The sequence below is a fragment of the Scyliorhinus torazame genome, chromosome 1 (assembly GCF_047496885.1).
Source record: "Scyliorhinus torazame isolate Kashiwa2021f chromosome 1, sScyTor2.1, whole genome shotgun sequence".
NCBI classification, from domain to species: Eukaryota; Metazoa; Chordata; class Chondrichthyes; order Carcharhiniformes; family Scyliorhinidae; genus Scyliorhinus; species Scyliorhinus torazame.
Genome location: NC_092707.1, coordinates 97,020,368 through 97,044,863, shown reverse-complemented (window position 1 = coordinate 97,044,863; position 24,496 = coordinate 97,020,368). Strand labels below are relative to the sequence as shown.

The 24,496-nt window shown below is 45.1% G+C and overlaps 1 protein-coding gene across 3 annotated transcripts in view; it reads left to right on the top strand.

Moving 5' to 3' along the window:
• The window catches only part of gcn1 (GCN1 activator of EIF2AK4), a 199,526-nt gene that overhangs the window by 96,059 nt on the left and 78,971 nt on the right, over window positions 1-24,496 (top strand). For all 3 annotated transcript variants that reach the window (XM_072498447.1, XM_072498433.1, XM_072498440.1), the window contains exons 24-29: window positions 940-1,138; window positions 1,359-1,514; window positions 1,928-2,106; window positions 5,050-5,130; window positions 5,875-6,018; window positions 17,302-17,429. In XM_072498447.1, the coding sequence (XP_072354548.1) occupies window positions 940-1,138; window positions 1,359-1,514; window positions 1,928-2,106; window positions 5,050-5,130; window positions 5,875-6,018; window positions 17,302-17,429 (887 nt within the window). The remainder of the gene's footprint in view (window positions 1-939; window positions 1,139-1,358; window positions 1,515-1,927; window positions 2,107-5,049; window positions 5,131-5,874; window positions 6,019-17,301; window positions 17,430-24,496) is intronic.

Here is a 24,496-nt window from a genome sequence, read left to right as displayed (position 1 = left end):
TCAATGAACCCCATGGGCCCTTGCGTCCTAGGGACCAAATAAAGCAAAAACAAATTAACTACCTACAGTCCTGACCCACTGAATATATTGCCTGCTTCAGAACTGAGTTTGTTTTTAGCCAGGTCAGAACTTTCGCCTGCCAAAACCTTTTAAAGCTATGCTGAATGCAAATGGCTATTGAAACTTCCCCGTGGATCTCATTAATTTCATGTAGAGAAAAAACTTCTCACATGGGCTTTTCCTAAAGAGAGCAATTGTGAGCTCTGAAGACTTTTTAATCTACTGGGCCCACACAGATTATTTCCAACAGGGCCCTTATAGTTCGCATCAAATTCAAACCTGGAGGTGAAAATTCAGTGTGCCAGTTCACTGCTGCTCACTCTCCAAAGTGGTTGTCTGCTTTGGTGTTTACAATCCTGGTGACTTCATGTACATTGAAGAATTCAGATTGAGGGGGGCGCATGTCTGAAAAGAGAATGCTTTTGCAAGATGGGTAGCACAGTGGTTAGCACGATCCCAGGTTCAATTCACGGCTTGGCTCACTGTCTATGCAGAGTCTGCATGTTCTCCCCGTGTCTGCGTGCGTTTCCTCCGGGTGCTCCAGTTTCCTACACAGTCCAAAGATGTGCAGGTTAGGTGGATTGGCTATGCTAAATTGCCCATTTTGTCCAAAACAAAATAGTGGGGTGGGGTTACAGGGATAGGATGGAGGTGAGGGCTTGGGTAGGGTGCTCTCTCCAAGGGCCAGTGCAGACTTGATGGGCTGAATGGCCTACTATGATTCTATAGTCGTACTTAAATTCTGGAAGTCCACTGGACACCTGGTACGTAATGTATGTAAATATATGCTTGTGTTTGTCACCATTTGCCTAATTTTGACTGTATTTAAATTGGCTTTTTATTGAAAAAACGCTGTTCCAATCCATTGTGTTCCCACAGTTAGATGAGGATGTGCAATCCGCTCTGAATGTGCTGAATGCTGTCATCAAAAGGAACCCGACTGGTTTGACGCAGCAAATTCCTACTCTGATTCGCTCGTTCCTACCACTCTTCCAATCACCTCTTGTAGCTCCCAGGCTTAAAGTTACATTCTTGGCATTAGGTCCCTGTGTCTTGCCAGCAGATCTAAAAAACCTCGGTAAGAGTCAAAGCATGTTTTCCAACTCCCGGCTATTGATGCTGAATCTTCACTGGGTGCTATACTCTGAATTTGTGTCTCGAATTTAGCACCATATCTACACTGGAGGGCCTTCTCTCCAGATGGGGGCGCACAGACTGCGGGTGGGGCACTGTGTGGGGCTATGGAGTGACAGCACAATTCAATGAAAAGGTAACCTTGACTTCTGTTTATGATTTAGGCTCCCTAATTGGTCATGTAACTCTTCGGTTGTTGAAACCTGCCTGCAATTTGGATGAAGCTTGGTGTCAAGAGGAACTTTTAACAGCTACCACCCGTGCTGTGTGTCTACTGCGTTCACGTACTGTGACTAACCGCACTGGCAATGCTGAGGCTGGTACGTCATTCAAATGAAGTGACATGCCATCATCTTGTTATGTCATTTGTGGTCATCGCTCAATAAATATGATGAGTTTTGGTTTTGACGGAATGCAAATCTTTGTTTATAAATTCCAGTCGCAAAACTCCATGATGTAATCTTTAAATTATCCACTTGTTGAAGTGTACAATATGAAGTTTTTGCTTTCTTCTGCAAAGTTTTGATTTCTCTTTCAGCATTTTATTATGCTTCCTGTGTCGATTTGTTTCTAATTTCTGTTGCGTTGATGTGACAATACCTCTCTGTGCTCATGTTTTATGTGCTGTCAGTTTGAAGTCATTCCATTATGTTTATGGTCGAGAGTTGAGCTTTTGTATGACTTAGATTTAAGTACTTCAGTGGGTTTTGCTATATTGTCTTGCCTCTTGCAGGTGTGAAACCCCTGATGGCTCCAGCCTTTGCGTATTGCTTCCCACTCTTGAAGATGGTCTTAACTAACACTGTAAATGACAGTGAAGAAAAGGAGGGAATGCTGATTCAGGCACTTCAAGTGATCAATGAGCATGCTCAGCTAAGATCAGCAACTGACAGCTTTCAGTTGATTGATGAGGTAATATTTGTGCTTTCTTAATTTATAACATGAATATTTAACTTTAAAATATATTCCTATATTTAATACTTTGCTATCCATTTTTATCAGAACATTCAACATGTATTGATACTTTCAGGGTTTTTGACATGTCTGCACGCTCTGAAAATTCAAGTTGCTTGACAAGTCGATTTAAAAAAAAAATAATATTGCCGTTTATTCCAATTCAGGACAAGGGGATCACAATTTTAAGTTGTGTAAGATCAGGTCTAGATTAGATGTCAGGAGGTGGTTCTTTTCCCAGAGGAAGGTGAACTTCTGGAACAGGCTACTGTCTCCTGTGGCAGATTTTGCCTTGCTGAGTTTCTTCAACTGACAGCTGGATGTGCTTCTGGTTGGGGCGGAGATGACCCCTTATAAATAACGGAATTCAGGAAGAGAATGATCTCCTGGACTCGTATTAATTGCCTAGCATTGCCCAAGAACATGTCTCCCAGATATTTTTCTCTCATTTGTTTTGTGTGTTTATCTTCCTTGCTTCTGTCGCGATTCCCATGTGGTGCAGCATGTATATAATGTAACACAACATCATAATGGAGGAACAAACTGGATGGATGCCATTCCATTCTCGGGGTTTATTTGCAGATCTAACCCCAGATCCCATTCACTTGTAGGGTAGGGTTACAGCTCTTGATGTGGTGCCTGGAGGGCGGTCCTTAGTTTGTGGTCCTGTTTTCTCCTTCAAGCAGGAAAACGGTCCAAACTATCTGGTATCTCGGGTTCTGAGTGAACCCATGCACCACAGATTCTTTACCCACCTATTTGTGGTTTCACTTTTGCCACATTGGAGGGGTGTAGCTCTTGTAGTCAGGAGTTATATTTGAATCAGCCGGCAGGTTCCAGAAGAGACTCCCTCCTCTGAGGACAGACTGCGGTAAAGGGTTCAATGGGCAAGAATTTCAAGGCTCTAGCATTTCTGACTGCTTCCAAGCATGATGCTCTTCTGGCCACAATTCCCCCCCCCCCACCTCCCCAAAGCATTCACTGTCCCACCACACATAGTGCACCCCAACGATTCCAGTCCTCACTGTGCTCAGTTATAGTATCTTGAACTAGCTAACGTATATTCCACTGATGCTGATTGTGAAAGAAAGAATTTGAATTTATATAGTGCCTTTGAAAGGCAAATCCATGTTCACTGCCTCCTGTCCTGAAAACAGGGACCTGAAAGTCTTTCTGCAGCTACAGTAGCATAGTGGTTAGCACAGTTACTTCACAGCTCCAGGGTCCCAGGTTCAATTCCTGGCTTTGGTCACTGTCTGTGCAGGGTCTGCACACTCTTCCCGTGTCTGCGTGGGTTTCCTCCAGGTGCTCCGGTTTCCTCCTGCAGTCTAAAGAAGTGCAGGTTAGGTGGATTGGCCATGCTAAATTGCCCTTAGTGTTCAAAAAGGTTGGGTGGGGTTACAGGGTTACAGGGAGGGTGGAGGTGTGGGCTTGGGTAGGGTGCTCTTTCCAACGGCTGGTGCAGACTTGATGGGCAGAATGGCCTCCTTCTGCACTGTAAATTCTGTGATTCAGAACATTCCAAAGCACTTTACACCAAGTGACTTAATTTTGAAGTGTAGCTAATATTGCAACATAAGAATTTTTTAATTTTTAAAAATAAATTTAGAGTACCTAATTAATATTTTCCAATTAAGGGGCAATTTAGCGTGGCCAATCCACCTAACCGGCACATCTTTGGGATGTGGGGGCGAAACCCACGCAGACACGGGGAGAATGTGCAAACTCCACAAGGACAGTGACCCAGAGCCGGGATTGAACCTGGGACCTCAGTGCCGTGAGGCAGCAGGGCTAACCACTGCCCCACCGTGCTGCCTGCAACATAAGAAGTGAAACAACCAAATGGCGCAGAGCAAGCTCCCACAAAAGCAGTGAGACCATATATGGTGTTGGTTGAGGGATACCTATTGACCAAGACAGCGGGACGAGATCCTCTGCTCTTCATCTGAATAGTGCTGTGGAATATTTAATGTACACCTGAACTTTCTGATTCCATACCACTCTGCGTTACTTGTGTTGTGTAGCCGAGGTCCTTAATCACCAGACATTATCCCTTGACCGGCAAACACGGTGCAAAGTGTGGACCTGGTACTGGAGCAAATGATTTATTTTGAGTAAATGAAGTATGCCACACAGTCTGAGGCAGAATCTGTCTTTAAATCACTGAAATGATGCAATCCTGCTGCTTCCGTGGAATTGACCTGGCCTCATAATGCCATTCTGATGTCAGGGCTGGAATCCACATTTGGTCAATGCATCCGTGGGCAGCACGGTAGCATTGTGGATAGCACAATTGCTTCACAGCTCCAGGGTCCCAGGTTCGATTCCGGCTTGGGTCACTGTCTGTGCGGAGTCTGCACATCCTCCCCGTGTGTGTGTGGGTTTCCTCCGGGTGCTCCGGTTTCCTCCCACAGTCCAAAGATGTGCAGGTTAGGTGGATTGGCCATGATAAATTGCCCTTAGTGTCCAAAATTGCCCTTAGTGTTGGGTGGGGTTACTGGGTTATGGGGATAGGGTGGAGGTGTTGACCTTGGGTAGGGTGCTCTTTCCAAGAGCGGGTGCAGACTTGATGGGCCGAATAGTCTCCTTCTGCACTGTAAATTCTATGATCTGGGACTTCTCTTTTGGGGAAAGTGTTCGGTGGATCCTGATGGATTTTCAGAGAGATGCAGATATGCTTCTAGGATGACGATGTTTATTATGAGGCTTACCTGTCTTGCTTCAGGAAGAGGAGGTTATATTCGTGGGGTTTACTGGCAAACCCTGGACTCCAATCCCATTTGTCGGTTCTTGCCAGATTTGACGCCATGATTGCTTGAAGTTGGGCTGACCAGGTGTAGTTCGAGTAGGTGGGAATGCTGAACCCTTCATGTTTATTTGAAACTTGAGTTGTTTTGACAGAGCGGTCCTGAGCTGCTGCCACGGATGGAGATGTTACTGCTGCTGACCAGGGTCATTGCCACAGGCTCACCACGACTCCAGGTATAATCTACACTATCCTCTTTCTATAGGGCATAGGATAAAAATATTCTGCTTTTTATTTTGTGGTTCTGTGTATTTTATTTGTATTATTGGCGGTGTTTTATTTTTGTCCACTTGCGGTTTATTTCAGCCAGTTTTTTTTAAATTGGAATTTCTTGCTGCCTCGCACTGGTCTCTGTGAGAGCCACTCTGAGCTTGCAGGTTAAGTTTTTTTTTTTGATGAGGGCCTGTGGTGGATCTCCATTTTGGCTGAGTTGCCATGGATCTGGGCCAGTGCTAGCGCACAGCATCAGTGCAGTGTGCTAATAGCTCAAACTGTCTTGTGTACATCCTTTTCCACCTGGATTGTTTGGACAGTTTTCAGGCGAGCTTGCTTGGTCTTCTGTTTGTTTCCTGTCAGTGTTAGGAAAGTTCCTTGTAAAACAGTACACAAACAGATGGCTGTGATGCTTGTGATTATTGTCCAAGTTGGAGATTTGAGTTGGTGGAAAAGAACTAAGTTGCATTTATGTAGTGCCCTCATGACTGTTGCATGGTTCCAGTGGAAGCTAAGGGAACAGTCTGAATGGATGCTGGTTTTGAAAGATTTTGGTTATCGTTTATGTCAGATGACTGCCAATATGATGTAATATTATTGCCAATCACAGAGATGTCTAGCTGCAGAGAAGCAGCAGGTAGATTGAAAGAAAATATTTGGATCACTGGTTGTGTGTGAAAGATTTAAATTATATCTCTGTCCTCTAGGTACTGGCTTCAAATACGCTAGCATCTTTGTGTGCCAGTAGCAGTGGTGAGGAAGGATGTGCATACGCTGAACAGGAGGAGGTTGATGTCCTGTTACAAGCATTACTGTCGCCATGTTCTGCAGTACGAGACGCTGCTCTAAGGGTAAAGAAGCTTTCAGAAATATTTTCAATAAATCAACAAAGAAGTACAGGTGGCGAGTTAACTTGCTACATTAATTCCTGGTTTTCCAGTGCATCAAATTTAAAATTCTCATCCTTGTAAAGTATTCAATACTAACCATGGCCTCCGTTCTCTCTGTCTCCAGTTCTGTACCCTTCTAAAAACTTGCTTCCGCTCTTCCAAAGAGTTCCCTCGTCGGGGCCGTAGCGTTAGCCGATCCACCTCAAAGATAGCACCCACCAATCGCTACATCTCCACCTTATCTCTATGTACGCCTCCACCCCCACTCATGCCGTACCACCGCCTCCAAAACGTGGGGGGGGTGGCGAGACCTCTATATACTCCTGAATTATCAACGCCACCTTTCCGCAAATCTTTTAATCCGCCAGTAGCGTCGAGTCCATCCTCTACGGGGGCCCCTGTGACTGACCCACACCAACCTACTTAATAGAGGCATACAAAATGATCAGGGGGTTAGATAGGGTGGACAGTGAGAGCCTTCTCCCGCGGATGGAAATGGCTGGCACGAGGGGACATAGCTTTAAACTGAGGGGTAATAGATATAGGACAGAGGTCAGAGGTAGGTTCTTTACGCAAAGAGTGGTGAGGCCGTGGAATGCCCTACCTGCAACAGTAGTGAACTTGCCAACACTGAGGGCATTTAAAAGTTTATTGGATAAGCATATGGATGATAATGGCATAGTGTAGGTTAGATGGCTTTTGTTTCGGTGCAGCATCGTGGGCCGAAGGGCCTGTACTGCGCTGTATCGTTCTATGTTCTATAACCTCTCATCCGCAAATTGCGGCACGTGATCTGAAACCAGAATCGCTCCATATTCCACCCCACTATCACCGGGAGAATCGAGGTGCCCACCACGAAAAAATCTACACTGGAGTAAAGCCTTTCAAAAACTTTTTCGCTACTCCAACTTGCATATCATTCCCCCTCCACCAGCGGATGCCAGGCTTTACAATCTGGAATTCCCACCCTAAACCTCTGTTTCCCTCAAAATCTTGGAATCCAAAGGGCTTTACAGTGCTTCTGAAGTGTAGGCACAATTGCGATAAGTTTGATGCAAGCTCAACAGAGGTTTATTGATTAGGCCTTCACTGTACAAAATTTGGTAGTAGTCTAGGGAATAGCCCGCGAAGCACCATAAGACATAGAAGCAGAATTAGGCCACTCGGCTCATTGAGTCTGCTCCTCGGACTCATTCTGAGGAGCAGACTCGATTCAATCATGGCTGATATTTTTCTCATCCCCTTCTGCCTTCTCCCCATAACCCCTGATCCCCTTGTTAAGCAAGAACCTATCTATCTCTGTCTTGAAGACACTCGGTGATTTGGCTTCCACACCCTTCTGCGGCAAATAGTTCCACAGATTCACCACCCTCTGGCTGAAGAAATTTCTCCTCATCTCTGTTTTAAAGGATCGTCCCTTTAGTCTGAGATGGTGTCCTCTGGTTCCAGTTTTTCCGACAAGTAGAATCATCTATTCAGTCCACTCTATCCAGGCCTCGCAGTGTCCTGTAAGTTTCAATAAGATCCCCCCATATCTTTCTAAACTCCAACGAGTACAGACCCAAAGTCCTCAACCGTTCCTCATACGACAAGCTCTTCATTCCAGGGATCATTCTTGTAAACCTCCTCTGGACCCTTTCCAAGGCCAGCACATCTTTCCTTAGATACGGAGCCCAAAACTGCTCACAATACTCCAAATGGGGCCTGGGCCATATACAGCCTCAGAAGTACATCCCTGGTCTTGTATTCTAACCTTCTTGTCATGAATGCTAACATTGTATTTGCTTTCCTAACTGCTCACTGAACCTGCACGTTTACCTTAAGAGAATCGTGAACAAGGACTCCCAAGTCCCTTTGTGCTTCTGATTTCCTAAGTATTTCCCCAAAATTGCCTAAATTCCGTCTTCCAAAGCGCATAACCTCACACTTTTCCACATTGTATTTCATCTGCCACTTCATTGCCCACTCCCAGCTTTTCCAAATCCTTTTTCAGGCCCCTTTGCTTCCTCAACACTACCTGACCCTCTACAGATCTTTGTATCATCTGCAAACTTAGCAACAGTGCCTTTAGTTCCTTCTTCCAGATCATTAATGTATATTGTGAAATGTTGTGGTCCCAGCACCGACCCCTGAGGCACACCACTAGTCACCGGCTGCCATCCTGAAAAAGACCCCTTTATCCCCACTCTCTGCCTTTTGCCAGTCAGCCAATTCTCTATCCATGCGAGGATCTTACCCTTAACACCATCGGCTCTTAAATTATTTAACAATCCCCTAAGCGGTACCTTGTCAAAGGCCTTCTGGAAATCAAAATAAATCATGTCCACTGGTTCTTTGTCTGACTTCCTTGTTACCTCCTCAAAGAACTTTTAACAGATTTGTCAGACGTGACCTCCCTTTAACAAAGCCGTGCTGACTCAGTCTTATTTTATCATGCACTTCCAAGTACTTCGCGATCTCACTTTTAATAATGGACTCAAATCTTACCAATGACCAAAGTCAGGCTAAACGACCTGTAATGTCCCGTCTTCTGCCTCCCTCCCTTAAATAGCGGTGTTATATTAGCCACTTTCCAGTCCTCTGGGACCCTTCCTGCCTCCAGTGATTCCTGAAAAATCATCACTAATGCCTCCACAATCTCCTCAGCTATCTCTTTTACAACCCTGGGGTGTAGTCCATCCGGTCCAGGTGATTTATCCACCTTCAGACATTTCAGTTTCCCCAGAACCTTCCCCTTAGTAATGGTCACTGCACTCACCTCTGCCCCTGATTCTCCTGGAGCTCTGGCATCCCACTGGTGTCTTCCACCGTGAAGACTGATGCAAAGTAACTATTCAGTTCATCTGCCATTTCTTTGTTTCCTATTATTACTTCTCCAGCCACGTTTTCCAGTGGTCCAATGTTTATTTTTGCCCCTCACCTTTTACATATTGAAAAACCTCTTCCTATCTTCTTTCATGTTACTAGCTAGCTTGCACTCATATTTCATCTTCTCTCCCCTTATTGCTTTTTTAGTTGTCCTCTGCTTGCTTTTAAAGGCTTCCCAATCCTCTGGCTTCTTGCGAATCCTCACCATTTTGTATGCTTTTTCTTTTGCTTTTATGCTGTCCTTGACTCACCTCGTCAACCATGGGTGCCTTGTCCTCCCCTTAGCATGTTTCCTCCTCCTTGGGATGAATTTCTGCTGTGCCTGCCAAATAACCCCCAAAAACTTCTGCCATTGCTCCACTGTCTTCCGTGCTAGGCTCCTTTTCCAATCAACTCTGGCCAGCTCCTCCCTCATGTCTTTGTAGTTACCCTTATTTAATTGTAATACAGTTACAGCTGATTCCAGCTTCTCTCCCTCAAACTGCAGGGTAAATTCTATCACATTATGGTCACTGCTCCCTCAGGGTTCCTTCACTGTAAGATCCCTAATCAAGTCTGCCTCATTACACATCACCAAATGCAGAATTGCCTGTTCCCTAGTGGGCTCTAATACAAGCTGCTCCAAAAAAAAATCTCTTAAACATTCTCCAAATTCCTTTTCTTGGGATCCACTACCAACCTGATTTTCCCAGTCCACCTGCATTTTGAAGTCCCCCATGATTATTGTGATATTGCCCTCTTTACATGCTTACTCTATCTCCTAATTTATTTTCTGTCTCACATCCTAACTACTGCTAGGGGGCCTGTACATACCTGCCTGCGCAGAAAGTCCCGCACCTGTAAATATCTGAAGTTGTTCCCTCTTGCCAACCCAAACTTCTCCGCCAGCGCCCTCAAGCTAGGGAAGCTCCCTTCCAGGAACAGGTCCCCCATCCTCTCAATTCCCACCCTTCGCCATTCTCGGAACCCCCCATCCAGAGTCCCTGGGGCAAACCGGTGGCTTGTCACATATTGGGGACCACACTTCCTTCAGTTTAACTGATTGTGCAGCCTCCTGTCTCAAATGTACCCAGTTTATAAATGTATTCTGATGACTGATTTCACCGCGATACACATTGAGGGAGAGACTCACTGTGGTCACAGTCTGACCCCTCAGTTAAAGGGGACACACCTTGATCAAATTATGTTTGGAAAACCCTTGGGTTTAAGTTAGGGTAAAATGACTTACTGTGCTACAATATAATAGGGTTCCATGTGACAACCCAGAGAACAGTGTGGGCAATGGGCAGAAATGGGATCATTTGTCGCCTCCGTTGATAAGTAGTTGCACATATTTACAACAGGAGTGGAATATTCATCTCTTCAATTGTATTTCATCATACATTGAGATCCTGGCTGATCCATTGTCCAGGTCAAGTTGCCCTCAGAAAATGGTGGTGGACATCACCTCAATCAGGTCACTCTTCATCTCCAGGAAAGTTGCTCAGACTCTGATCAGAGCTAATGTACTAAATGGAACGGAAAAGACAAATTCACAGCAGTACTTTCATTATCAGGAAATTCTACATTTCTAAATCATTCTGAGGGCATTGTTGGCCAGGCCAGAATGTATTCCTTATCCCTAATAGTCATCTAGTGGTCTGGTAGTGTAACCAAAAATAATGAAATAATTTATCAGGTAGTTATTGTGAATAAAAGCAACTTCGATTTCCCTCTGAGGAGCCAGTTAGATGGACCGAATGGTGTTTCAAATCCAGATTAATGTTTGTGATCCCATAAAAACACTGGGAAACTCGCCTCCTTGACAGTATTAATGTAACTGACCAGCTGATCTTCCCCATCTTAAGTTATAAACAAAAAACATAAATCCTGCATTTTCTCTCCATTTCAAATCTCCCATATTTTACCTTGGATTTCCCCTGCTCAGACATGGTTTTCCCCTCTCAGGTATTTGCCCAGTCACTCTCGAGTTGAACCCATCCTTTCCCGAGGTGGGACACCTTATTTATTTGAATTTTTGTGTCCTTCTCCATCCCTCAGTCTTTTCAGTGAGCACCGGGGTCTATTATTTCTTCCATTTTTGGGGGGTTGCCTCACAGACGACAATGAAGTCCAATCTCAGTTTAATATGTTCCTATCAGCAACAGTGTCTAATGTTTATGGTACTAATTTTTAAGAATGTTTTTATTGAAGATTTTCATTTATGACAAATGGACATATTCAACATATTAGCCAGATACACAATTGTATCAACCATAATGGGCAGGATTCTCTGTCCCGCCGGCAGCGGGATTCTCTGTCCCACCAGTCGGCCAATGGGGTTTCCCATTGTGGGCAGCCCCACAACGTCGGGGAATTCCCCAGGCGTGGGTGCCCTGCCGGCGCAAGGAGAATCCCGCTAGCAGAGAAAGCAGCCCAATAGATATAAATAAAATACACCATTATACTAACCATAAAATAAATCCAATTAAAATATACATTTATAATAAAGATAGTAAAAATGTGATCAATTTACACACTTGTAACAACTGGTGTAAAAATATAGTCAAAAATTACCCTGTTGTAAACTGAGGCAGATGAACACACAGTACAGTACCCCAGGAAGAAGCAAAGAAAGCGATAAAACTTCGCCTGGAGAGTTTGCCCTTTGTAGGGCCGTGTTGCTGGAGTGCTGCTTGTGAACTCCTGCACCTCTGATGTAGGGAAACATTTTGCTTTCTCTTTGTAGTGTAGATCCTTCTTTTCAACCCACCTATTTGACCCGAGCCTTTGGCTGCCCGTCTTAATATCTCAATGTGATCTTTTGTTTTATTGCATCCCTGCAAAGCCCTTGGGACATTTTCCTGCATTAAAGGTGCTTATGTTGCTTTAGTTTGACATCAACAAGGCAGTAGGCCTGGTGCAGTGAGTATTACTGGCTTCACAACATGGAACAAGCACTTTGGCACTGCTGTGCACTGAGAAGGTTCAGCACTGTTTTCTACTGTACTATTTTGGTACATGTCTATGTTTGTGGAATATAAATGAGTCAGGGTAAATATTGGGTTACTTGCAATAGTATGGTCTTCATTCTCTGACGCTCGCTCTACTTGTGCATCACCTTCTTTGTATGCCAATATGTTCAAGGTTAATTTCAAAGCCCTTGATGAGGCAGCAACTGGGAGCTTATATCTCTGTTTTACTAAAGGTTGTTATTTTAATCTGACTGTTTGGCTAGGTCCAGATCCCAAGTGTGGCTACAGCTAATTCACCATTTTCTGCATCAATTAATAACGCATACTGAGAAGGTCTTTAAGGTAGAAATTTCCCCAAGCTTTTCACAAGGATATTTTAATTTAAAGGGGCTACCCGACCAGAGAAACGGTTTTAGGATTGTGATTAAAAGCTTGGTGAGCCACGCCGATTTTATGGAGAGTCTTGAGAAAAATATGAAGAGGCAGTGAAGTTATGGGAAGAAATTCCAGAGATTGGGGCCAGTGTAGCTGAAGGCACAAGCAATAGTGGGTCAATGGGAGGAGAGGATGGACAAGAGGCCTGAGTTAGAGGAACATAGAACTTAGTAGCAGGCGTTAGCTGTTCAGCCCTTCGAGCCTGCTTCACCATCCAATAAGGTCATGGCTGATCTAGCTGTCGACTCAACTCCACCAACCTGTCTGTCCCCCATAATCTTTGACTCCCTTGTCCATCAAAAATCTCACTCTGCCTTGAATAAATTGATTTTTCCTAGTCTCCACTGCTTTCTGGGAAGCAAATTCCACAGACGAATGACCCTCTGAGAGCCAAAGATTCTCCCCATCTCTGTCTTAAAAGGGAGACTTTTGCTAGAACTGTGTCCCCTAATTCTTGTCTCCCTATAAAAAGAAACGGCCTCCCAGTATCCACCCATCAGGTCCCCTCAGAATCTTACATGTTTCAATAACGTCACCTCTCGTTCCTCTAAAGTCCAATGGGTGTTGCCACAATCTGTTCATCCTATATTCAGAAGATAAGCCTTCCATCCCAGAAATGAATCCAGTGAACCATCTCTGAATTGCTTCAAATGCAATTATACTATTTTTCAAATAAGGAGGCCATACTGTGGTCTTACTAAGACAGCTACTGTGAATCTTCCGTACTTTTCTATTCCATTCCCCTTGCAACAAATGCCAACATTCCATTTGCCGCCTTCACCATTTGCTGTACCTGCCTACGAACCTTTTGAATTCATGTATGAGGACACCTCGACCCCTCTGTACCATCGGGTTGAGAAATCGCAAGCTTTCTCCATTTGAGTGGTACACTGCTTTTCTATTCTTTCTGATAAAGTGGACACATTGACTATTTTTCTGTATTGTCCTTCAGCTGTCAAATTTTTGCCCACTCAGTTAACCTATCTGTACCTCTTTGTAGACTCTTTGCCTTCTCTTGACAATTTACTTTCCTATCTGTCTTTGTGTCATCAACACATTTGGCTACCATATGTTTGGTTCCTTCATCCAAGTCATTGTACAGATTTTAAATAGTCGAGGCCTAGCACTGATCCCTGTGGCACTTCAGTAGTTACAGCTTGACAAGCCGAAGCACGCCAATTTATCACTACTCTTTGCTTCTTGTTAGCTAACCTATCCGTTCTAATGTTACCGTGTGCTCTCGTAAAATGTCTTTTGGAAATCCAAGTACACCACATCTACAGGCTTCCCTTTATCCTCCTTGTTATTTAAATGATTAATAAATTAGTCAAACGCAATTTTCCTTTCACAAAACAATGTTGATTCTGTGTGATTCCATTATGACTTTCTAAATATTCTGCTAGAACATCCTTAATAATGGATTCTAGAAATTTCCATATGACCTATGTCTCTATAGTTTCCTGCTTTCTGTTTCCCTCCTTTCTTGAATAAAGGTGTTAAATTAACTATTTTCTAAGCCACTGGGGTATTACAGAATCTTAAGAAATTTTACAAGATTATAACTAGTGCATCTACTATTTCTACAGCCACTTCTTTTGAGACCCTTGCATGTGTGCCATCTGGTCCTGGGGACTTGTCAGCCTTTCGTTCCAATAGTTTTCCCAACACCATTTCCCTGGTGATTGTTTGAAGTTCCTCCTTCCTCTTAACCTCTTAATTTTGAAGTATCTTTGGGAAATTTTCTAAGTCTTCTACAATGAAGACCGACACACAATTCCTGTTTAATGCCTCAAGCATTTCCTATTTTTCTCTTTATCGATCCTTAGACTCACTACACCTGCTTTAGTTATTCTTTTCCTGTTTGAATACTTGTAAAACACTTGCTTGTCTGTTTTTATATTACTAGCTAGCTTTCACTCATACTCTACTTTCTCCCTCTTCGGTTTTCTTTTAGTCATTCTTTGCTGGTTTTTAAAGTCTAATTTTCTTACCCACCACTAATCTTTGCAGATTTGCACGGTGTTTCTTTCCATTTAATAGATCCTTTAACTTTCTTAATTTAGCCACAGATGATGCATCTTTCACAAGAGTCTTTGTTTCTCACTGGGGTAATTCTTCATTAAATAGCTTCTGTAAAAGTCTGCCACTGCATCTCTCCTGTCTAACTTTTAATATAGTTTCCCAGTTCACTTTAGCTGGCTATGTTTTCATACCCATTTAATTATCTTCATTTGGGTTTAAAACCCTAGTCTTGGACCCACACTTTCTCTCCTTAAAATTGAAGGTGAAATTGTAACATACGATCGTTATCACCTAGAAGCTCTAAAGCCATGGGGTTATTGGTTAATCCTCTTTCATTACTCATTACCTGCTTCTGAATAGTCTGCTCCCTGGTTGGCTCTAGAACACACTGCTCTGAGAAATTGTCACAAATGAACTCATTTTCCAGGATACCCTTGCCAATCTGATTCACCCAGTCTGTGTGTAGATTAACATCACCCTTGATTATTGCGGTACCTTGTTTAAATGCTCCATGTATTTCTTTCAGTGTATATTCTCATGCAGTGTATCTACTCTTGGGAGCTCTACAGACTACTCCCACAAGTGACCATGTACCTTTTCTGTTTCATATCTCTAACCAAAAACTGATTCTGCACCGTGCTCATGTGAGCTATGGTCCGTTCTCACTCGTGTACTAATGTCATCTTTAATTAACAGTACTACCCCGCCACCTTTTCCTAACTTCCTGCCTTTTCGAAATGTAAATACCCTTCAGTATTCGTGTCCAAGCCTTGGTTGCCCTGCAGCCATGTCTCCTTATGGCTATTGGGTCATACATTTTTTTTCTATCTGTGTTAACACCATCCATTTTACTACAAATGCTGTGTGCGTTCAGGAGCAGAGCCTGTAACTGTCTTTTTCCATTTATGCGGTCTCTGGCCTTATCTGCTGGTGCACTAAGTTTGTACGCTCTGTTTCTTTCTGGCACACTCTGGTTATCATCACCTAAATCGTTCCTCTGCTCTAACTCGTTATCTCCTGTTGATTCACTACATCTCTCACATCCTTCCCAACTCCCTACCTCTCTAGCTCACTGGCCTGGAGTTTATTGTTCTGTTTTTCCCAGTTTTTGAAATTGAAGATCAACATGTAGAGATTCTTCTTGACCTTAAGCCTGTCACTGTTTTTCACCCTTGCCTGCTTTGATTTGAGGTATGTTTCATCCACTGTACATTCACTACAAAGTGCTACATTCTGTGAATGTAGCATAAGGAACATGGTTCTGAACAAGACCTCAAAATTAAATAGGGGAAGATCATTCAACCCATGCATACTGTTGAGTCTTTGGGTGCCTTTTGCCTGACAGTTTATTTTTGAGATTGGCCTGCAGGGAAAGAGACAATTTCATTTATATAGCACCCTTCCACTACCTCAGGCCCTCCCAGTACAGCCAAGGAAATACTTTAAAATTGTAGTCATTTTTCTAATGTAGAAAAGGAAGCTGTCAATCTGCACATAGAAAGGTCCCATAAACAGCAATGGCCAGATGATCAGTCATTATGGTCGAGTGACAAGTCTCCTCTATTTGGCTAGCACTCACTAACGAATATGTTTGTCTAGCTAAGAAACTTAATGTTACTGCTCATGGGTTCTATGGTTCCTTGCGTGGCTGATATGCCCGAACCTGGAGCCACATCTTCTACCACACCCGTGGCAGGGGTTTCCAGGAGGTGGGATTGTTCCTTGGACTCTAGGTTTCTGGTATTCCTTTCTCAGGCTCCTTTACCGGGCCTCCACTTGCTGTGGGGTGTCTTGGAAGAGTTTTGTCCCTTGAATCAGGAGCTTCCTCCGAGTACGTCTCTTCTGATCTGGGGTCTCCCAGTCATCGACTTCTATGTTGCAATTCTTGAGGTAAGCCTTAAAGGTGTCTTTGAAGAGCTTCCTTTGTCCGCCTCTTGTTTGGGATCCTTCCTTGAGCAGATCGAAGATGATTTGCTTTGGTAGTCTCCTTTAGTGTGAGATTGTGTCATCTGGTTCTAGTTTTTCCTACAAGTGCAAACATCCTCTCCACGTCCATTCTACCCAAACCTGTAGGGTTCAATAAGATCCCCCTCATCCTTCTGAACTCCAGCGAGTACAGACCCAGGGTCCTCCACCATTCCTCATACGACAGGCTGTTCATTCCAGGGATCATTCTTGTGACCCTCCGGGCAGCACGGTGGCGCAGTGGTTAGCACTGCTGCCTCACAACTCCGAGGTCCCAGGTTCGATCCCGCCTCTGGGTCACTGTCCGTGTGATGTCCTCCCCGTATTTGCGTGGGTTTTGCCCCCACAACCCAAAAGGATGTGCAGGGTAGGTGTATTGATCACGCTAAATTGCCCCTTAATTGGAAAAAATTAATTAGGTACTCTTTTATAAAAAAATAAAAATAACTTTTTTTTTAAATTCTTGTGAACCTCCTCTGGACCCTTTCGAAGGCCAACACGTCTTTCCTTAGACACGGTGCCCAAAACTGCTCACAATACTCTAAATGGGGTCTGACCAGAGCCTTATACAGCCTCGGAAGTACGTCCCTAGTACACCTGTCCTCCCAGCTGATGCAGAGAATCCATCTCAGACGGCATTGATTGTACCTCTCCAAGGCCTTGAGGTAGCCAGGCCACAGAAAAGCTCCCCTGTTCAACTTTAACCTGGTGTTGTAAGACTTCTTACTGTGCAACTTTAAAAGATGGGATGTTTTACCTCCATCCAAGAGAACAGATGTGGCCTCAGTTTAATGTCTCGTTTGAAAGATAGCGTCTCCACCCCCTTGAACCCACAACCTTCTCGCACTGGCACGAATGTTAACGGAACCATGGTCGTATTCTGGTCCTGTGCTTTCCTGTGTTGGCATGATGCAAATTAGGATTAGGGTTATTTTCTCTTGAAGAATGAGCACACGGTCTAAACGATGGAAGTTAACCTGTGTCTCTGGCTGTTTTGCAGGGGCTGCTGGAGATGAATATGGTGTTGCCCACCCCAGACAGTGATGAAAAGAATGGATTGAACCTATTGCGCAGGCTGTGGGTTTCCCAGTTTGATGTGGATGAGGAGACCAGACTGCAGGCTAAAAAGTAAGGAACCACCTTATTTGTGAACTACTAGGACATGTACCTTTGGAGGTCTTAAATGAGCATTGATGATCAAAGTCCAATACTACTTTATTAAATGGCACGTGATATATTGTTGGTGTTCTTATTTTACCTTCTAATACGATTCGATAGTCCGGTTGATTGGAGGTATCAAAATACAATTTTATTGCTAATTATTCACTTGAATACACTTGGTTAAGAATTGAATCAAAACTTAGAAATGAAACATCAAACGATATATAAAAAGGGTCGAACTCATGGCAAAAAGCATAAAATATAAAGAAATCACACAAACAGATACATAAATCAAGAATTCAGGAATGTAGGAATTCAGAAACAAGACCTCGACCACGATGTCTTACTTTTAAGGGAATTCTTATCTCTAGTTTAATCCCTCATTTACTCTCATTGGTTTCTAACTCTAAACTCAGATCTCCTGGTTTGTTCAAATGGATGTCTGTTACTTAGAGGATGATTTATTACTCAACATTGGACATTACTTAAGATTAACTGGTGCCTATCAAGACTAGCTCAGCGTCTGTGTGCGCAGTCTTAGGAAAATTACTGGTTATGTTTCTCACACCACAGCTCTGCCCGGAGACCCTCCTGTAACTGATTAGTTCATACATTCTTATTGCTGAATACACTGAAATACAATGGCTAATTCATCATGTGAAACATTGACTGAAACAATGTCTGGATTCCCACAGTGTAATTCGTTATGTGAAACAATGACTGGATTCTCACAGTCAAGAAACTTTTAATAATTTTTGCCTCTCTGCAACATGCATTCAATTAGCACTTAAAACTATGAATAAATCAAAAAATCAATACTCTATCATATACCTTTGCTAGTTAATGATGATATGGCTGATCAGGCTCAATCATGAATGAGAGTTCCAGTTCCATTTTAATATCCAACCTTCAGCTAACTCAAGAACGCATTGCGTTGTAACTTTGAAATGTTACAATTAATATATAGTGATTATCTTTAGCTTCAGTATCATTGTGCCTTCAGTGGTCTGCTTCTGTGGTAAATGTAATACAAAGAATCAAATGACAGCAAGAAACTTCAAAGAGTCGTGAACACAGCCCAGTCCATCACACGAACCTGCCTCCCATCCATTGACTCCATCTACACCTCCTGTTGCCTGGGGAAAGTGGGCAGCATAATCAAAGACCCCTCCCACCCGGCTTACTCACTCTTCCAACTTCTTCCATTGACCAGGAGTTACAAAAGTTCTATACAACACGTGCAGTACTAATGCACCTCTGAGTCATACACACTATGAAGTTCTAGAATGGACTGCCGATCTGTCCTGAGTTAACTTGCTGAGGGTGTGGGACTTCCAGTGGTGGCCATGGAGTGAGTGGTCGCACATTTGGTGCTTGAGGTGGAATTGTTTGGTCCTTGTTACCCATTCAAGAGGGTGTTTTGCTGGTACAAAGTACAGGAGCAGATACAGCCAAGAATTCTTTGGGTGGGCATGTCTCAGCCCTATCAAACAAGGAGCGCAACGGTAAAGGGGCACCGGTCAAAGCAGGAGATTTCGAGGAGTATGGTCGAAGGAAAGATGGCGGAGAGCTCTGTGGGGTCATTGTCCGTTCAGTGGTCCACGGAACAGCCGGTGGGGTTTTTGACGGCAAAGGCAGGAGGCCTCTGAAGACCTGGCTAAGGTGGCTGACCTGATTCGGGCAGCCATTGAGAGAGTGGAGCAGAGGTTGGAAGCACATAGTGCGTCACTCTGAAAAGTGAAAGAGTTGGATGTGGACCAGTTGGCCTCATTGGAGGCAGAGGTTATGCTGGTGGCGGAGGGCCAAAGGAAGCTGAGCGAGAAAGTGGATGATTTGGAGAATCGGTCAACATAGAACATAGAACAATACAGCGCAGTACAGGCCCTTCGGCCCACGATGTTGCACCGAAACAAAAGCCATCTAACCTACACTATGCCATTATCATCCATATGTTTATCCAATAAACTTTTAAATGCCCTCAATGTTGGCGAGTTCACTACTGTAGCAGGTAGGGCATTCCACGGCCTCACTACTCTTTGCATAAAGAACCTACCTCTGACCTCTGTCCTATATCTATTACCCCTCAGTTTAAAGTTATGTCCCCTCGTGCCAGCCATATCCATCCGCGGGAGAAGGCTCTCACTGTCCACCCTATCCAACCCCCTGATCATTTTGTATGCCTCTATTAAGTCTCCTCTTAACCTTCTTCTCTCCAACGAAAACAACCTCAAGTCCATCAGCCTTTCCTCATAAGATTTTCCCTCCATACCAGGCAACATCCTGGTAAATCTCCTCTGCACCCACTCCAAAGCCTCCACGTCCTTCCATAGTGCGGTGACCAGAACTGTACGCAATACTCCAAATGCGGCCGTACCAGAGTTCTGTACAGCTGCAACATGACCTCCCGACTCCGGAACTCAATCCCTCTACCAATAAAGGCCAACACTCCATAGGCCTTCTTCACAACCCTATCAACCTGGGTGGCAACTTTCAGGGATCTATGTACATGGACACCTAGATCCCTCTGCTCATCCACACTTTCAAGAACTTTACCATTAGCCAAATATTCCGCATTCCTGTTATTCCTTCCAAAGTGAATCACCTCACACTTCTCTACATTAAACTCCATTTGCCACCTCTCAGCCCAGCTCTGTAGCTTATCTATATCCCTCTGTAACCTGCTACATCCTTCCACACTATCGACAACGCCACCGACTTTAGTATCGTCTGCAAATTTACTCACCCACCCTTCTGCGCCTTCCTCTAGGTCATTGATAAAAATGACAAACAGCAACGGCCCCAGAACAGATCCTTGTGGTACTCCACTTGTGACTGTACTCCATTCTGAACATTTCCCATCAACCACCACCCTCTGTCTTCTTTCAGCTAGCCAATTTCTGATCCACATCTCTAAATCACCCTCAATCCCCAGCCTCCGTATTTTTTGCAATAGCCTACCGTGGGGAACCTTATCAAACATTTTGCTGAAATCCATATACACCACATCAACTGCTCTACCCTCGTCTACCTGTTCAATCACCTTCTCAAAGAACTCAATAAGGTTTGTGAGGCATGACCTACCCTTCACAAAGCCATGCTGACTATCCCTGATCATATTATTCCTATCTAGATGATTATAAATCTTGTCTCTTATAATCCCCTCCAAGACTTTACCCACTACAGACGTGAGGCTCACCGGTCTATAGTTGCCGGGGTTGTCTCTGCTCCCCTTTTTGAACAAAGGGACCACATTTGCTGTCCTCCAGTCCTCTGGCACTATTCCTGTAGCCAATGATGACATAAAAATCAAAGCCAAAGGTCCAGCAATCTCTTCCCTGGCCTCCCAGAGAATCCTAGGATAAATCCCATCAGGTCCCGGGGACTTATCTATTTTCAGCCTGTCCAGAATTGCCAACACCTCTTCCCTACTTACCTCAATGCCATCTATTCTATTAGCCTGGGGCTCAGCATTCTCCTCCACAAAATTATCTTTTTCCTGAGTGAATACTGACGGAAAATATTCATTTAGTATCTCGCCTATCTCTTCAGACTCCACACACAATTTCCCATCCCTGTCCTTGACTGGTCCTACTCTTTCCCTAGTCATTCGCTTATTCCTGACATACCTATAAAAAGCTTTTGGGTTTTCCTTGATCCTTCCTGCCAAATACTTCTCATGTCCCCTCCTTGCTCGTCTTAGCTCTCTCTTTAGATCTTTCCTCGCTACCTTGTAACTATCCATCGCCCCAACTGAAACTTCACACCTCATCTTCACATAGGCCTCCTTCTTCCTCTTAACAAGAGATTCCACTTCCTTGGTAAACCACTGTTCCCTCGCTCGACGCCTTCCTCCCTGCCTGACCGGTACATACTTATCAAGAACTCGCAGTAGCTGATCCTTGAACAAGCCCCACTTATCCAGTGTGCCCAACACTTGCAGCCTACTTCTCCACCTTATCCCCCCCAAGTCACGTCTAATGGCATCATAATTGCCCTTCCCCCAGCTATAACTCTTGCCCTGCGGTGTATACTTATCCCTTTCCATCATTAACGTAAACGTCACCGAATTGTGGTCACTGTCCCCAAAGTGCTCTCCTACCTCCAAATCCAACACCTGGCCTGGTTCATTACCCAAGACCAAATCCAACGTGGCCTCGCCTCTTGTTGGCCTGTCACCATATTGTTTCAGGAAACCCTCCTGCACACACTGTACAAAAAATGACCCATCTATTGTACTCGAACTATATCTTTTCCAGTCAATATTTGGAAAGTTAAAGTCTCCCATAATAACTACCCTGTTACTTTCGCTCATATCCAGAATCATCTTCGCCATCCTTTCCTCTACATCCCTAGAACTATTAGGAGGCCTATAAAAAAACTCCCAACAGGGTGACCTCTCCTTTCCTGTTACTAACTTCAGCCCATACTACCTCGGAAGAAGAGTCCCCATCTAGCATCCTCTCCGCCACCGTAATACTGCTCTTGACTAGCAGCGCCACACCTCCCCCTCTTTTGCCTCCTTCTCTGAGCTTACTAAAACACCTAAACCCCGGAACCTGCAACATCCATTCCTGTCCCTGCTCAATCCATGTCTCCGAAATGGCCACAACATCGAAGTCCCAGGTACCAACCCATGCTGCCAGTTCCCCTACCTTGTTTCGTATACTCCTGGCATTGAAGTAGACACACTTCAAACCACCTACCTGAACACTGGCCCCCTCCTGCGACGTCAAATCTGTGCTCCTGACCTCTATACTCTCATTCTCCCTTACCCTAAAACTACAATCCAGGTTCCCATGCCCCTGCTGCATTAGTTTAAACCCCCCCAAAGAGCACTAACAAATCTCCCCCCGAGGATATTTGTGCCCCTCAGGTTCAGATGTAGACCATCCTGTCTGTAGAGGTCCCACCTTCCCCAGAAAGAGCCCCAGTTATCCAAAAATCTGAATCCCTCCCGCCTGCACCATCCCTGTAGCCACGTGTTTAAATGCTCTCTCTCCCTATTCCTCATCTCACTATCACGTGGCACGGGCAACAACCCAGAGATAACAACTCTGTTTGTTCTAGTTCTGAGCTTCCATCCTAGCTCCCTGAAAGCCTGCCTGACATCCTTGTCCCCTTTCCTACCTATGTCGTTAGTGCCAATGTGGACCACGACTTGGGGCTGCTCCCCTTCCCCCCTAAGGACCCGGAAAACACGATCCGACACTTCACGTACCCTTGCACCTGGGAGGCAACATACCAAACGTGAGTCTCTCACGCTCCCACAAAATCTCCTATCTGTGCCCCTGACTATAGAGTCCCCAATTACTAATGCTCTGCTCCTCTCCCCCCTTCCCTTCTGAGCAACAGGGACAGACTCCGTGCCAGAGGCCCGTACCCCATGGCTTACCCCTGGTAAGTTTTCCCCCCCCCCCCACAAGTATCCAAAGCGGTATACTTGTTTCTCAGGGGAACGACCACAGGGGATCCCTGCACTGACTGCTTTTTCCCAGTCCCTCTTACAGTTACCCACCCATCTCCACCTTCCCCAGAAAGAGCCCCAGTTATCCAGAAATCTGAATCCCTCCCGCCTGCACCATCCCTGTAGCCACGTGTTTAAATGCTCTCTCTCCCTATTCCTCATCTCACTATCACGTGGCACGGGCAACAACCCAGAGATAACAACTCTGTTTGTTCTAGTTCTGAGCTTCCATCCTAGCTCCCTGAAAGCCTGCCTGACATCCTTGTCCCCTTTCCTACCTATGTCGTTAGTGCTAATGTGGACCACGACTTGGGGCTGCTCCCCCTCCCCCTAAGGACCCGGAAAACACGATCCGAGACATCACTTACCCTTGCACCTGGGAGGCAACATACCAAACGTGAGTCACTCACGCTCCCACAAAATCACCTATCTGTGCCCCTGACTATCGAGTCCCCAATTACTAATGCTCTGCTCCTCTCCCCCCTTCCCTTCTGAGCAACAGGGACAGACTCCGTGCCAGAGGCCCGTACCCCATGGCTTACCCCTGGTAAGTCCGTCTCCCCCCCCCCCCCCCCCCCCCCCCCCCCCCCCCCCCCCCCCCCCCCCCCCCCCCCACAAGTATCCAAAGCGGTATACTTGTTTCTCAGGGGAACGACAGCAGGGGATCCCTGCACTGACTGCTTTTTCCCAGTCCCTCTTACAGTTACCCACCTATCTCCAATCTTTGGTATAACTAATTCCCTGAAACTGCTATCTATGACCCCTTCTGCCTCCCGAATGATCCGAAGTTCTTCCAACTCCAGCTCCAGTTCCCTAACTCGGTCTTGGAGGAGCTGGAGATGGCAGCACTTCCTGCAGGTAAAATCAGCAGGGACACTAACTGCATCCCTCACCTCAAACATCCTGCAGGAGCAACATTGCACTCCCTTCCCTGCCATTCCTCTAACTTTCTACCAAGTTAGTAGGTAGTCAAGGAGGCAGAATCTCCAGGCAGAATCTCCAGATTGTGGGATTGCCTGGAAGCATTGAGGGAACGCAGGCCATGAAGTATGTACCCAACATCCCTGGGGAGCAGGGGGCTTGACTGACCCCGCTCCCCCACCACCGAGGTGGATTGAGCTGCGAAGGCCGCTGAGGAGGTGACCGAAGGCGGATGAGCCACCGAGGGCGATGGTGGTACAACTGCACAGATATTTTGAAGATTTTGCGGTGTCCAAAGAAGACTAAGAAGTGCACCTGGGAAGGGAATGTGATTCGGATCTACCAGGATGTGGGTGCAGAATTGGTGAAGTACCGGGCTGGGTTTAACAGGATCTACATGGACATGCTGGAGGAGGCGAGCAGGTTTTTGAGACCATAGAAATTGGGGAGGGGGGGGGGGGGGGTGTTGCCGTTTTTCGGTTGGGTTGAATGTTGTATATGTGGGTATAAGGGGGAAGTGTAGGAGTAGGGGGTTATGAGGGAAGTTGCTTTGAGTGAGGGCCCCCGTGCTAGCGGATAGGCTAAATAACAGGAGTGAAGTGGAGGATAGATCTGTTGCAGGGGAGGGGGGTGGGGGGAGGCGGAGGAG